The sequence below is a fragment of the Pan troglodytes genome, chromosome 9 (assembly GCF_028858775.2).
Source record: "Pan troglodytes isolate AG18354 chromosome 9, NHGRI_mPanTro3-v2.0_pri, whole genome shotgun sequence".
NCBI lineage: Eukaryota > Metazoa > Chordata > Mammalia > Primates > Hominidae > Pan > Pan troglodytes.
Window position 1 is genome coordinate 126,682,412 of NC_072407.2, and position 14,856 is coordinate 126,697,267.

General features: G+C 53.7%; 2 protein-coding genes across 4 annotated transcripts; one reads left to right on the top strand and one right to left on the bottom strand.

The window, feature by feature from the left end:
- Window positions 1–1,729: 1,729 nt before the first annotated feature.
- On the top strand, window positions 1,730–9,042 carry NRGN (neurogranin). Of its 2 annotated transcripts, none has more exons than XM_009424428.4 (4): window positions 1,730–1,918; window positions 7,326–7,552; window positions 7,792–7,809; window positions 8,231–9,042. In XM_009424428.4, the coding sequence occupies exons 1-2, from the start codon at window positions 1,904–1,906 to the stop codon at window positions 7,545–7,547; spliced, it is 237 nt and encodes a 78-aa protein (XP_009422703.1). In that variant the 5' UTR covers window positions 1,730–1,903; the 3' UTR covers window positions 7,548–7,552; window positions 7,792–7,809; window positions 8,231–9,042. The 2 variants fall into 2 exon arrangements, with proteins under 2 accessions (XP_009422703.1, XP_009422702.1); XM_009424427.4 differs by having other exon boundaries at window positions 1,738–1,918; window positions 7,789–7,809.
- A 264-nt stretch (window positions 9,043–9,306) lies between these two features.
- Window positions 9,307–14,818, bottom strand: VSIG2 (V-set and immunoglobulin domain containing 2). 2 transcript variants are annotated; one of them, XM_001140324.5, is made up of 7 exons: window positions 13,894–14,818; window positions 13,240–13,397; window positions 12,533–12,740; window positions 11,537–11,695; window positions 10,473–10,592; window positions 10,223–10,367; window positions 9,307–9,500 (listed from the first exon to the last, which is right to left on the bottom strand). In XM_001140324.5, the coding sequence occupies exons 1-7, from the start codon at window positions 13,952–13,954 to the stop codon at window positions 9,368–9,370; spliced, it is 984 nt and encodes a 327-aa protein (XP_001140324.1). In that variant the 5' UTR covers window positions 13,955–14,818; the 3' UTR covers window positions 9,307–9,367. The 2 variants fall into 2 exon arrangements, with proteins under 2 accessions (XP_001140324.1, XP_009422701.1); XM_009424426.4 differs by lacking the exon at window positions 13,894–14,818 and having other exon boundaries at window positions 13,128–13,349.
- Between the last annotated feature and the right edge of the window lie 38 nt (window positions 14,819–14,856).

The window sequence follows — 14,856 nt, forward strand, 5'->3', positions numbered from 1 at the left end:
GAGAAAAGCACGGAGTCTAGGCCTGGTATCCACTCTGTCCCCCAATTTCCCCCTTTCCTCTCCTCTCTGGATTCTGGAGTTGAAGTCCAGCAGGAATTGGCACAACAGAAGGCCACAGATATGCGCGTCATTTAGGCAAGGGCCTGAGTTCCCAGGACATCTGGCCACTTGGAGGAGGTGGGGAGATGAAAGATGTGCCAGAGACAGATTGGGGAACAGATTTTTTGTTACAAAAGTGGGTGGGTCCCAAACATGCTGGGAGAGACACCCCTACACCCCAAGCCCTGGAATCCCGGCCAGCATCCAGCTCAGCCTGGGACCCCAAACTGGCTAACCTTATCCCCACCCTGAATGGACTCAGGCATTTCTCTCCCACTCATTTTTCCTTTGGCAAGCAGAGCCTCGGGCCCAAACATCTAGGTGGAAAGGAAGCATGTCACCGCCACGTGGTCCCTGGTCATGGCCAGGGACTGGGGATGCACAGCAGAGCTGTCTCAGGATCTGCTGTCCCAACCAGAGCCACAGGGCATTTCCCACCTTTGCTCCCAGCAGGAGCCATCCTTTCCTCCTTCCCTTCTCTGGGACCTTAGCTGAGAAAGACTTTCTAGTTTTCTCAGAGAAGGCCTACCCTACCCACATAACAAGCCACACTGCCAGCTTTTGTACCCTGCCGAGTTGGGGGAGGCTGACGACCACAACAGTGGCAGTCTGTCCCTCCCAGATGCTCTTTCCATAGCTCCCCTTCCCAGCCTCTCACGAAGCCCACATCCTGCCTCATCATGGACCCAAGAGCCAATTACTTCGAATTCTCTACACTTGGGTTGAGGGTATTTTTCTTCTTCTCAGGAGCAAGGGCGAGGATGGCCAGCTTTTGTCTTATTCTGAGGCAGCAGATCAAAAGGTTAGGCAGAGTCTGGTATGAAAGGGAGGAGGATACTTCTTCCAAGTCTGTGCCCATATATAAATACATACAAAATAGGTGTTGTGCATATATGATGTTGTTTGTTGCAGCTCATGTAGACAGATCGATAATAGATACGTCATGCCGACAGCTTGAGTTGGGTGACTGTCCGTGTGCGCGCGTGAGCGCGCGGGCGCCCACAACAGGGTGTCCGCATTTACCTGCAACTGAAGGGCTGCGTAGTTATTTTTGCAGGTTGTATCTGCAGTGTCTGTATGCTGGAAGAAGGCCTGGGAAAATCATATGTGGACATGTGGGGCTTGTGAGCTTTTGTGTGGACGCATGCCCATCGCCAGGTTGTACCAACAGGTTTCTCCGTCTGTAGCAGGAGTGATGATGAGACCTTTTTACCGCCCGTTAGGGAGCCTTTCTTTGCGGACTGAGGGGGAGTGAAGTTAAAGGGAGCCATATTTGGGACTCCTGCTAGGTTGTGGAAGTATGGAGGGATGGGTGAGGGGTGCGTGGTTTTCTCTGAGCGGGAGTAGGTGCTGTGCCCAGATGTGGGTGTTTGTGCTCGGGGTGTCGGGGGCCTCCTTCTGCCTACTCCGGCGTACATCTGCCTGGCAGTCTGCCGCCTAGCAAGCCAGGGGATTGCGCCCGGGAGGATGGAGTGTGGAGGAGGCTTGGATACAAGCGTGTAGGCGGAGAGGCTGGGGCAGGAGCGGGAGCGCGGCGGAGAGAGCCGCGAGAGGGCGTGGCCCTCCCTCCACTTCTCCCCGCCCACCCTGCCGGAGGCTGCTCCTGATTGGCTTCCCGGCCGCGGGGCTCAGGTTACATTCGCGAGCGGAGCCGAGCGCGGGAGACCGGACCCGAGAGCAGAGCTGCTGTTTCGGCGCGGGTCGGCTGGCGGCCGACTGCCCCAGAGCCCCCACCCGGCACCACACAGACCCCACCCCCGCCCTGCGCCAGCCTTCGTCCCCGCAGAGGACCCCCGACACCAGCATGGACTGCTGCACCGTAAGTTAGAGGGCCCGGGGGAGGGGCACTTGGTGGGGTCCGCTGCGAGAGGCGCCTGAGAAAGCCCTGGAGGGCGAGAGAGGGATGGAAGTGGATGCGGAAGACCTAGGAGCAGAAAGAAAAGGGGTCCTTGCCGAGACGTGGGTGGTGGATGGTGGAAGGCGCCCGCCCGACTTGGAAGCCCTAGGAAAAATGCTCCTCAACTCGCGGGGGCGTCTGAGCGCCCATCCGCTAGACAGCCTAGGCTGGACTGGGAGCTCGGCAGGGCTCTGCAAGAGGGGAACTGCGGGTTGGATGACAGGAGGAACTTCCTCCCCAGTGAGACGCTGGAAACCATCGCCTGGAGACACTGCAGCGACTCCTTCCTCCCGTCTTTCGGCCCCCACCCCGTTCCCCATCCCACTGCGCCGCCGTCGGTGGGCGGACAGGCTGATCCTCAGGACCCTCCAACGATCGCCTAAGCGCCCTGTGCAGCGCAGGCTGGTCCATATTGGTTAGCTCGGTAGTGATGCTGGCTGCAAAGAGCCTAGTCAGTGTGGTTCTGGGGAGGGGTTGTCCCGGCCCCCAAGGCCTTCTCGCTCGGAAGGGGCTGGGTGAAGTGACCGCGAGAGAGCCCTGCTGGCGAGGGAAGGAAGTGTCTGCAATTTGTCAGCGCCCACGCGGAAACCTGGGTACTGCAAGTGCCCAGCGCCCGAGGGGTTTGCTGCTAAGGTGACTCGGTATGAAAGCGCCTGGCATAGGCCCTGGCTCCTGCCTCACTGGAAGAGTACAGTGATCATACGTATATGAAATTTATTTGTTTGCTGATTTATTTTTTGCCTCTGCACTTGGAGAAAGACTATTCCAAAGTCCTTGTATTTTCAGTCATTCAGTCAACCAGCTAATGATACACGAGGTTACTGACTTTGCCATCTTATGGCCTAGTAAAGAAAAAAAGAGTGGGCTTTGGAAGGAAAGGATAGCCCAGTTCTATAATAGGTGAGACTTTCCCATGTCTGGGTACCAAGAGGCAGAGAACACTTAGGGGCAAGTGGTGGTGGTTGCGATTTTAACTCTTATTAGTTTAAGTAATAGTTGGCAGTTTGTGAATGCCTGCCCTGTAGCCAGCACTTTATATTTAATCATAGCAACAACCCTGTGAAGTAGGTATTATTTCACAGATGTGCCAACTGAGGTTTAGAAAGTTAGATTTTTCCAAGGAAGCATGACTCCTAACTGTGGAGGCAGGATTCAAACATAGCCCTGTCTTCTTCGAAGAGCTGTGGTTTAACCTCTCCTCTAAATATTTACTGATTATAAAAGTAATCTGCTCATAATAGAAAACGTAAAACCTAGAGAAAAGTATGAAAAACAAACATGTCAGTCACCTACAGTCCCACCCCCTGGAGAACACCCCGATAACATATCTCCTTCCAGCCTTTTCCCTCTGCTTGTTATTCTACAGGAAGCAATTTTTTGGTTGTGAAGGGAGAAATGGGCTCCTCATGGAGGTTCCTGGGCTCCACTGAGGAAGAGCCCTTCCTCCCAGCAGTGTTGTATAAAGTAGAGAAGATAAATGGATGGTGGGTTCTGGGAAATGAGCTGGGGGGAGGGGAGAGGTGAGGATGACAGGGGAGTATTGCTGGGGAAGGGGAAGTGGGAGACGTGGTCACTGGAAAGAGGTGAGTAAACAAAGAATCCAAGAGGCCAGGGAAGGAATGGAATTGGTCTCCTCTGTGTCTGCAGTAGTAATTAGAGTAGGATGTGGGGGTCCCTGCCTGGAACTGTTGCTCTTGAGTGCCCAGGGAGCCATACTGAGGGATTAGTAGACATGGTTGAAGTCAGTGTCCCTTAAAAAAGGAGAGGCTACCCACCCAAAAGGTAAAGGAGAAGCAGATACACAATTATCTCCGTGGCCCAGGGCCCGGGGCACCTCCTCCAGTGCACCCTGTGCACAGGAGCCTTCCCAAGTCATGCCCTGTCCTAGGTCTGCAGGGCTAAAGGGCTGAGCAAGAGAGAGCACCATTATCAGACTGTGCAGGAGGGCAGGAAGAAGAAGAAGGAGTGATGTGTGGAGGGTTGGGGAAGGGCAGGGCTGGGGGTGGGCATTTTCCTTCCCTTTCTGTGGAGGGCTGGACTCAGTGCTGGGAGAGAGCTGAGATGTGTGGGAAGAACAGCATACCTCTTGGGAGCTAGAGGCAGGTCCTTCTTCATCTTTTGATTCTGGAGCTCTCCTCACTGACCGCATCACCTGGTGTTTGGGAAGAATCTAGTCCTGTCTTATTCCCGTTTCTCCTTGGTACAGAGGCTCAGATAGAAATGAGGAAGAAGAAAAGAGATCTGCCTATTTTTTTAAGAGACAGAGGAATGGTTTTTTATTCATGCTGATTCAAATATTGCAGTTGCTGATTTACATAGCCATATATATATATGACTTTTCCTGCATTCACCGCGCATGAAAAAGCGCATGAATTTTTTTGGATCCTCATTTCTTTTGCTTAGTCTAGTTGGCTTGGCCCTGCTGAATTCATAGAAATAATTACCTGCCCTGAGGCAGTGGCTAGCAGCAGAGGCTACTGAATCCCATCACTTCACTATTTGTCAACTGAGTGACCTTAGTACGTTACAAAATGTCTCAGAGGCTGTTTCCTGACTTCCAAAATGGGGATTAAATGAGGTAATATATGCAAAGCGTTTAGCACAAGGCCTGACATAATAACAAGCAGCAAGCAGGGGAAATCCTTAAAGCTATTCGGATTTGGGAGCTGAAGGAGACTTTATTCATTAGTTGTGGCTGAAGAAAATGAGACTCTCAGAGATGAAGTGATGTGCCCAGTTGGGACTAGAAGGCTTGGCCCCCGCTTTGCTGACCAGGGCACCTTCCACCTCCTCCTCCCTCCCCGAAGTCCCTACTTCCTATGGAACTCTCAGGCACACACCAGCAACCTTGGCTTTGGAAGGCACCAGCCAGGCACCATGACCAATGAACCTCTTCCCAGGTCCTTTCAATCTCCTTCCACTTCCACCTGTGGACTGGCCACCTGGCAGCTCTGTCCTGAAAATTCAGCTGGTAGGAGAGGGAGCTGGTTCTGGGGAGGAACATGGAGTGTCGGGGGTGGCTTTGCCTGCTATTCCAGGTTTCCATTCTGGATCCAGCTGGGGCGGGCGGTGACAGCAGGTCGGGTCTAGCGTGGTTGGAGGCAGATATCCCTTCCTCCACTCAACCTTCCCACTCCTCCACAGCTGCGAGGCCAAGGAGGAAAGGTAGGTCAGGAATGTTTTTTTATGGTTGTCACCCTCTTGAGAAGAAGCCTCACTGTTCCCTGAGGATATCCCAAGAAAGACTTGAGCTCTAAGAATAAAACATTCCAAAGGAGTATTTTCTGAGCACCCTAGACCTGTGTTTGGCCTTTCCACAACCATACCTGCCTTTTTGTAACTCTTTTTTCTTTCTGTTTTTTTGACTCTTCTACCAAAATGTAACTCCTTTTAACTGTGTTTAAATCGATTGTGGGCATCTTGAGCACGAATTGAAGAATGTGAAGCCCAGGAAATGAGGCTAACCTTGGGAAACATGGCGAGGGGAGCCATTTATAAGCCGGGGCTTGGGCATCTGGAGTTTAAGCTTGTGGTCCTGGGGCAGAATCTGGCTAGGACAGTGATCACTGAAGCCTTCCTCATATCCTGTCCACTTCTATGAACCGGATGGATGATGGCAGGGAGAGCTAATGTGCAGAACTGAATTACCATTATTATGTGAAACCTTGGTCATCTCGTGTCCTAGAAGAAAAAGATAGTCAAAGCAGTGGAAGACTTCATGAAAAGAAAAAAAAAAAAAAAAAAAGAAGGAGGCAAATTCCTAGAAGCCAGAGAGCCAGATCAAAGGAGAAATGTTCTTCTAACTTCATAGTAACCATCCCCATCCTGACCCACACTAATACTGCAAGTAATGTTAATGCAACAAAAGGGCTCAGAGGCTGAATTCCTCTCCATTCCATAGCCTTTCCTCTGCAATCTATACCATCAATCCCCTCACGCCTTCTACTTTCAGCCAGGGCAGGCTGTCAGAGAAGCAGAAACCTAGTTTGGGGCATAGAGGTGGGCCTGATTATTATTAGGTTGAACCATATGAAATTGTTATTATATGACCACTTTTGGCCTGCAAAAATGACTATTTCACATTAACTTAATGTTATTTTTAAGACAATCATAAAAGCTACCATTTATTGAGCAGCTAGGTTGTGCAAGAGACTTTATGCATATCATGCTGTTTATTCTTCCCCACGACCCATAGAGGTGGATACCATTATCCTGATATTTTAGAGGAAGGAGCTGAGATAGGAAAAGATGAGATAACTTGCCGAAGGCCACACACCTATAGCAAATGGTAGACCTTGGCTGGTTGACTGGGCTGCATTTTCTTATCCTACAAAGTAGGGGTAAAAATATATTCTGGACTCTGAAATACAAAGGTTTGAATCTTGGGTCCACTGGTAACTGTCCGTATGACCCAGGTAGGTTTTTAAACAGTCTAATCATTAGTTTTATTAGGGGTAATGATAAAAAGGTATGTAATAGCTTTATTTTGGGGGACTAAATAAAATAATGCCTGTAAAACACCGTTATTGCACCTGGAACAAGGTAAGTGCTTAAGTGGTAGCTATCACCATAATTCCCTTCTTCCTCATAAGCACACCCTGGAAAGGGCTTCTTGCTCCTGCAGGTCTTTTCATTTTCTTTTTTTTTTTTTTTTCTTGGAGTGAAGCCTTTTCTTTATCACTTCATCCAAATCATCACCTATCTCCTGTGTTTGAGTTCATCCTTGGGCAGTGGAAAATGAAGAGTCAATGGAAAAACAATCTCTGGGCCTCTAGCCTTAGGTCGGGGGAGGCTGGCTCACTGACTAGTATCCCCATCCTCTCCCTAATTCCAGCTGTGAGCTTTCTGCATTTCTACTGGGGAGAGGGCTGGCGGACTGAGGCTTCTCCATCCTCTCCACGGAAAACCCTGGACTCAGACTGGGTCCTTCTGAGCTGGAGGTACCCTCTGAGAGCAGGGGGACAGGCGGCCACTCCAGGAGTGCCTGCTGCTGTTTTCCTTGCCCCTCCAAACCCACCCGCCAATCAGCTCTGCAGACCCCTAACTCGGTGCTGGTGATGGGCCTGGCTCTCCCGCACCCAGTCCTGCCCGCACTTCTCTTTCCTGAATTGAGACATGACTGTCCACCTGGCCCTGAACCTTCTTCGCCTGTCGCTGCCCATGCCTCAGTGAGTGTCCCTGCCATAGCCCTGCTCCAGGCTCGACACCCCTCTCTGTACCTCCCACCCCCGCGTCGCCATAGTCCCTGTCCCTCAGGGCTCTATTCCTACCCCACTCCCGCGGATCAAGACCCAGTGACCCCACAAGAACCCTCCTGCTTCGCCCCCAGGAGAACGCCTGCTCCAAGCCGGACGACGACATTCTAGACATCCCGCTGGACGATCCCGGCGCCAACGCGGCCGCCGCCAAAATCCAGGCGAGTTTTCGGGGCCACATGGCGCGGAAGAAGATAAAGAGCGGAGAGCGCGGCCGGAAGGGCCCGGGCCCTGGGGGGCCTGGCGGAGCTGGGGTGGCCCGGGGAGGCGCGGGCGGCGGCCCCAGCGGAGACTAGGCCAGGTGAGGCGGGCGGCGCGCGGCTGGCTGACAGCTGCCCTTCCCCAGCCCTCCCCAGGAGCAGGGGGAGAATAAGGGCGGGTTGGAGGTGCAGGGGGCGTGGAGGGAGCTAAGGGTTGGGGGATAGAAATCCGAGATGGGAGGTGGGTGGGTGGGAAGAGGCTGAAGGTTGCGCGGATTCCAGGAGCTCACCTGTTTCTCCCTCTGCATCCTCCCTTCTGCCCCGCCCTGGACCGAAGAAGAACTGAGCATTTTCAAAGGTAATGAACACGGCCCCTAGGCGGCGGGGTGGGACCCGTGAGTGGGAGAAAAGGATCGAATCCCCAGCCCTTCCCTCTGCCCGCCCTCACCCCTCCCAGCCGGGGAAAATGCACCCTGCCCCTGCGGGTTTTCTGATACATCCAGACGCCCGAGGCTGCGACGGGGACATACCTGGACCAAGACATGCGCAGCCACCCCATTTGGCTGCACAAGCCCGGCCAAGGGGCAGAAATACATCGCGGCGCGCACACGTACCTGCCGCGGGGCTCATTTCAGCGCTTTGACTCGGGGTGGGGGTTCTGGGTGACTGGGGCCCTCTGGCACTCACCGCCCAAAGAATCCTGGTACTGAAAGGGGGAAGGGTGGGGGGGAGAGGAAGTAGCAGAAGAGGGCAGGTTCTCAGACCTTTTCTCTCCTCAGTTCCCGAGGAGAGGTGGATGCCGCGTCCCCTTCGCAGCGACGAGACTTCCCTGCCGTGTTTGTGACCCCCTCCTGCCCAGCAACCTGCCAGCTACAGGAGCCCCCTGCGTCCCAGAGACTCCCTCACCCAGGCAGGCTCCGTCGCGGAGTCGCTGAGTCCGTGCCCTTTTAGTTAGTTCTGCAGTCTAGTATGGTCCCCATTTGCCCTTCCACTCCACCCCACCCCACCCTAAACCATGCGCTCCCAATCTTCCTTCTTTTGCTTCTCGCCCACCTCTTCCCGCACCCAGCATGCAGCTCTGCCTCCGCAGCCTCAGTGCGCTTTCCTGCGCGCACTGCGGAGGGCGCCCTAAGCGTCACCCAAGCACACTCACTTAAAGAAAAAACGAGTTCTTTCGTTCTGTGCGCAGCTAAAAGGGGCGCCCTACATCTCCGTGCCACTCCCGCCCCAGCCTAGCCCCAAGACTTTGGATCCGGGGCGAGATGAAGGGAAGAGGGTTTTTTTGGTTTCGGACGCCCCTTGCTCTGACCGGAAGAGAAGTCCCTATCCCACACCTGCCTGTCACGTTCCCTCCCCTTTCCCCAGCGCACTGTTGAGGGCAGCCTCTCCAGCTCTCTTGTTTATGCAAACGCCGAGCGCCTGGGAGGCTCGGTAGGAGGAGTCTTCCACGGCCCCGCCCCGCCCCTGTCGGTCCCGCCCTCCCCCCCGCCGGGCTCCTGGGGCTGTGGCCGAAAGGTTTTTAATCTCCGTGTGTGCATGTGACTGTGCTGGGTTGGAATGTGAACAATAAAGAGGAATGTCCAAGTGTTCAGAGGGTGCCAGGGGGAGGGAGTTCGGGTGCACAAGGCCTCCGCTTGGAACTTGAACAAGTCTCCTTGGGCCAAACCAAAAACCAACAATCGGGGGCTGGTGGGGTGAAGTGGAGAGGCACCTAGGTTGAAACCTACCCCTTTGACCCAACCAAACTTCCTGCCTACCTTTTCTCGGACTTCAAGCCCATTCCTTCTCTTACTGTTAATACTCTGAGCCGCCTAGAGGAATTCGCCATACCGGCAGAAAGAAGAAGGAGACAGTATGGTACCCACAGACTTTAATTATTGATATTCCCCCTCACCGCCCTCAGGGATCGGGAGAAGTCACACAACCATAGGGAGCTTGGACTTGGTGGTCGTCACGGTGCTGGCAGACGAGGGTCTTTCCAGGAACCCCTTGCTAGAATCAGCCCTCATACAAGTGTGCTCAGAGATCCCAGGAGCGATGGCATCATCCCTGATGGGTATAGGCAAGTTCTGAGTGAACAGTAGAAGCCTCCTGCAGAGGAGGGCCGTCCTCTAACCTGGGGACTCTTAAATTTCACTGTGCTTGAGAATCATCTGCGGAACTTTGGTTAAAATGAAATTTCTGGGCCTCATCACTCCCCAACGCACAACTATAGGAAGGCTAGAAGTGGCCTGAATCTGAATGTATAACTAGTTCCCGGTGATTTCTGTCCAGGTAATCTGAGGACTCCACCTGGAGAAATGTTGCTCTGATCCCTATCCTAGACCCTGACTGGCAGCTAAAGTGGATGACAGAGGCAGTTTCCCCTCCCCTTTCCTGATTTCCTCCACAGAAGAATTGAACTCAGCTGACTGCTCAGGACAAATCCATTTCCTGGCATCTACAAGCCACTACTACTCCCAGGTGGTTAAAATATATGAAAATACCTTCGGAACAGAAAAGTAAACTTTATTAAATATGAGGAGGGGCAGGGCAGTCCTGCAAACAGCTTCCCTGCCACAGCTTGTGGACCAGCCACTCCACCCTGTACCGCCTGCCTGTACCCTCAAATACACAGGTTATACTGCTGCCACCAGCAAATTCCACGGCTGAACAACACCTCCTGCCCCTAAACACACTGAATGATGTCGGAGTTTGAGGGTTGCAGGCACCCGCTTTTAACTCAAGCCCTTTCCTCCCTCCTTGCGCCACCCCCCAGCCCTCCTGCTCACCGAAGGTCACTACCCCCATATGTCTCCTTGGGCTTCTTCCCCCTCTCTTTCTGGAACCTGACCAGGCAGAACGCAGCAACTGACAGCAACAGCACGCCCAGGAGCACCCCAATCAGAGCTCCGGCCACTCGGCCTTGGGAGGGTTCTAAGGAGATACAGGACCCTCAGAATTGCAGGCTTTCCTCGGCCCACCAGCCGACAGCTTCCCCAACACAAGGCTGCTGGCCTGGCCTCCACCCAGCATCCCTACCGGTCACAGAGAGGGTCAGCTCACAGGATGCACTGCCCATCTGGTTGGTGGCCACACAGCGGTAGGTACCCGAGGAGGTCAGGGAGAGGTTGGTGAGAATGAGCTGGCCAGACACCTCATCTAGAGGATGAAGAGGAAGTGTTCCACGACTCATTCAACTCAGTGAGCAGCTCCACGAGGACAGCACATTTCATGTCATCCTTATAACAATCCTGTCAGGGAGCAACTGATTTCTTTTCACTGGGGAGGAAACCGGTTCAGAAGAAGGAAGTAGTGTGTCTGAGGTGACCCAGAGAGGAATTCCAAAGCTGCTACAACTTACCTGTTCTTTCCACCCTACATAGCTGCCTTTTTGGGAGGAGGCGGACTGCACACTCATGAAGGATTCAGAAACTGGCAATGGAGTCGGGGTGGGGTGCTTACTGGCTGATGTCAGGTTCCTGGTTTGGGGTAAAAGGCTTGATTGCTAGAAACTGCATCCTGTAGGGTGGCTCTAAGCTGACACAAATGCTTTTCTAAACTGTTTACCTTTGCCTTAGAAGGCAGAGCACATACCAGCAAGGTGATCTGGGGGTGGGTCATTCATTTCTGGATTGATAAAGGAGTTTGCTGGGGCTGGAGAGAGAACTGGATCCAGGAAGAGGAAGCCAAGAAACTAAGGCTCCTCCAAAGAAACTGGTTAAAAGATTCCAGCCAGTCCGTGCTACTCTGCCTCAGTTTCCTCTCTAGGAAGTTTGGAAGTGGTCCATGACCCTTAGGAAACCTAAAAGAAATCTCCCCAAGGCAGACGGGTGGTCATCATCAGATTGCTGCCTGCCCTCTACTCTCTTCCAGGATATCGGTAGTATATTCAGCTTGAGAAATACCCCCAGGATCACGCAGCCACAGACTGCAGAAAGACAGGCAGGAGGGAACAATACAGGAAGCCAAGGAAGAGACAGGGAAAGGTATAGTGGTTTGTGTCATACCCCTAGTCATGGAACGGATAATACGGGTGTGTGGGATTTAGAGACCAGATTTGCCCAGGTCTCCAGTACCCTCTTCCTGATGCCCTGGGCCCTTACCTTGAACCATGCTGCCAGGAGAAGGTGTAGGAAAAGTTCCAAGACGCACCCAGTTGTACACTGGCTTAGGAGCCCCCTCGGAAGAGCTGCATCTCAGTGCAGTAGAGCCTCCCACAGAGGTTTGTCCACTCTGACTGCATAAGGGATTACTGGGGGGAACTGCAAAAAAAAAACAAAACAGAAAGTTCCTCAGCAATCTTCCAGCCCCACTCCCAACTCCATTAGATGCTACATTCTCTACTTCAATACCCCTATCAAACAGTGGTCCTCTTGGGTCCACACACCACTGCATCCCCAGGAACTGAGGGATTTCCACTATTGGAAATTCTGATTGTTAGAGAAAATTCTTCTTCATGTTGAGCCAAAATGTGTGTTAACATAACCTCCACCCATTGGTTTCAGTTCCTGCCCTTTGGGCCCACAAAGAGAAATTAAAATCTCTCCTCCACATGACAGCCCTTTGGATAGTTGAATCCAGCAGTAATACACCCATCCGAGGCCTTCTCTTTTCCATCTAAACACTGCCAGTCTCTTTGATAGTTTTTCTGGTTGCCCATCTCTGAAAAGGCTCTAGTTTGGGGTGAGACAGAAGCTCTGAGCACGAAGTTGGTGCTCAGTAATAGGGGCCCTTGTTCCTTTGGTGGCCACTCCCCTTCTCTGCCATTGACCTTGGGAGGGACAGAATCCAACTACCGATGAGAGCCTCCCCCATGATGGAGCTGCTGGGAGCAGGCTCAGATCCCCATGTATGGGAAGGACTTTCTCTCACACACTCTGTTATTAGGCTCTGATGGAGGAGATGCTCTCGGTGGAGGGTGGAGTTGGAGTATGACCATCTGAATTAGAAGACTTGGAAAGGGAGTATTTTCACTTGGGGCCCCCAGTGCAGTTGTGTGCTTGGGCTAAAAGTCAGAAACCAGAGATTTAGCAAGACCAGTGCAAACCCCCCAAGTATGTGAAAGAGTATGTGGCTCGTGGATCCCCAGTCTGCCTTACCCAGCACAGTAAGGTTGATTAGCCCCAACCCATTGGTGTAGAAATCTGGTGGGTTGTTGACTTGGCAGAGGTAGGTTCCAGTATCTGAGGAGTGGACGTCAGTCAGTTTCAGTGTGGCCACCCCCACTGTGGGGGGGTTCTGAAGCAGGCTGACCCGCTTTGACTTAGAACCAGTTGGATACAGATGGCCATTGGTGAAGTACAGGATCTGGGGAGAGGCAGAAGACACACATATGTGCCTGTTTCTGCCTGGCATCAACTCTACAGTCCTTCCTCATCAAAGTGGGTATAAGAGGCCCCTGACTTACATCAGCCAGGGAGGCTGATACCCTTAAGCTGGAACTTCAAAGGTCTCTCTGTCCCCAAACACCACCCCCTTTCAGGTGCTAAAGGAACCTGATCCATTGGTCTCTCTCTCTCTCTCAAAGAGAGAGGCAGAAGAGGCAGCATATTATCTTGGTATCAGTCACAACACCTTAGTGTCAATGGATACACTAAGGCAGGGGAGTTGGAAATAGGAGCTATGGGAGAGGAAAGGAAGATATAGAGTCAGGCAGACTGCAGCTCTGAAAAGATCTAGGGAGAGCCCACTTACCTTTTCATCCAAGCATACTGATCCCCAAACGCCCCCTCCCGACCCCATGCCCTCATCCTGGGCTCCTGTCCCTCCAGGCCAACCCAGCTTCATGCAGTCGCTCTCAGCTCACTGGATGGGACTCAGAGATGGGCTTCCCAGGCTGCACAAAGCTCCACTCCAGGGCGAAGCTGTCTCCCACCGACGTGCTGTAGGTGCAGGTCAGCTCGGCTGTCTTCCCCAGGGGCGTGCTCAGCGGCTCTGTGGGTACCTTCACCTCCACGGCCAGCCCTGGGGCCGGGGACCAGAGGGAGGTGGGAACCCAAATTCCAGTGATCTGGAGGGTCGGGCCCACCCCCGGGCATCTATATTGGAAGCTGGGGGCTCCCTCCCCAGAGCACAACCCTCTCCCCTCAATCCAATCCCTCCCTTCCCAAAACCTGAGGTTTTCGGGAGGGGCCGGGTCTTTGTGGGTAAAAGAGCCGGAACCGGGCCAGGTAAGAGGGTGTGTGTGTTTAGCAGAGAAAGGAAAACACTAGCCCTGCGGTGGAGTGGTTCAGGCCTGTGCCGCGGAGAGGCCCAACTCGCTCGCCGGCTTGGGGGTCTCTCTCCTACGCCCTCCGGGCCTTGGACACCCCCTCTCCGGCCTCACCTCAGGCGCCTTAGGGCCCCTGCCGCCCACGGCAGCCTCATCTGGCCTGGCGGGGACAGAGTGGGTCCGAGGAGCCGGGGAAGCCAGGCCTATGCCCCCCAGCTCTCGCCGTGGTCCCGCCCGGCCCCTCCTCACCACTCAGGCACAGGAAGCCTAGCAGGGCCCCGCAGAGAAAGGGCCCCGGGAGCTCGGCCATGGCCGCGTCCAGCCGTCCTGTCCTGCTCCTGCCAGGTGGGCGGTCAAGGTCGGTCTGGGTGTCGGGCAGGGAAGGGAGCACCCAAGGGCAGCCGCCCGGGCTGGGCAGGAGCGAGACTGGTATCTCAGAGCAAACAGGGGAGAGGCCGGCACCGCAGGTTTAAAAAAAAAAAAAGTGCTTCTCCCTCCTCTCCAGCCCCGATTCTGCAATCCCTCTATCCCTTCTTCCTCCTTCCTTCCTCTTCTCCCCAAGGTCTGAAGCTGTCAGGCCTTGGGAACAGCGCTGGGCTTGGGGTGGGCCTTCTGTAGAGTCGGAAGGAAAGCTGACTTTGGAAGGCGTCCTGATACCCCAGAGCGGGCAAGGGGCGTCCCCACCTCGGAGCCTCACTGTGAGTGTGAGCCCCAGGCCGCAGACCCTTCCTGTCCACACCGCTTTTCATTTCACCACTTACTGAGGTAGGAGTCTCTGCAGAAATGAGCATCTCTCCATTTCCAGAGCCACTCCATTTTAGGGGCAGAGAAACTGAGACCTAAAGGAGACCTCACCCTTGGTAGGAAAGAACATGGCAGAACTGGGACACAGACCTGCACCTCATACTATGCCCAGCTCTCCCGCAGTAACAACAGAGATCTCTTCCAGATGGGCAAGAAGTGTTTTGTTAAGGATTCCGTGGTGTGGGAGAGGAGCCCACGTGAGCTTCCTCTCCCCTGTCCCTGAAGAGGAAGCAGATGAGGTACACGTACCCCCTAGCCGGGAGCACTCAAGCTCCAGCAGAAAGCGTATCAGCTCCATCCCTCTGCTGTTCAGAGTAGCTTAGAGTCTCCTCCCCTTCTCCACGTGACAAACAAGGACCCTTCTAAACACTAGAAGAGCTGCTCTAAGCCTGTGGGGGGAAGCCCTCC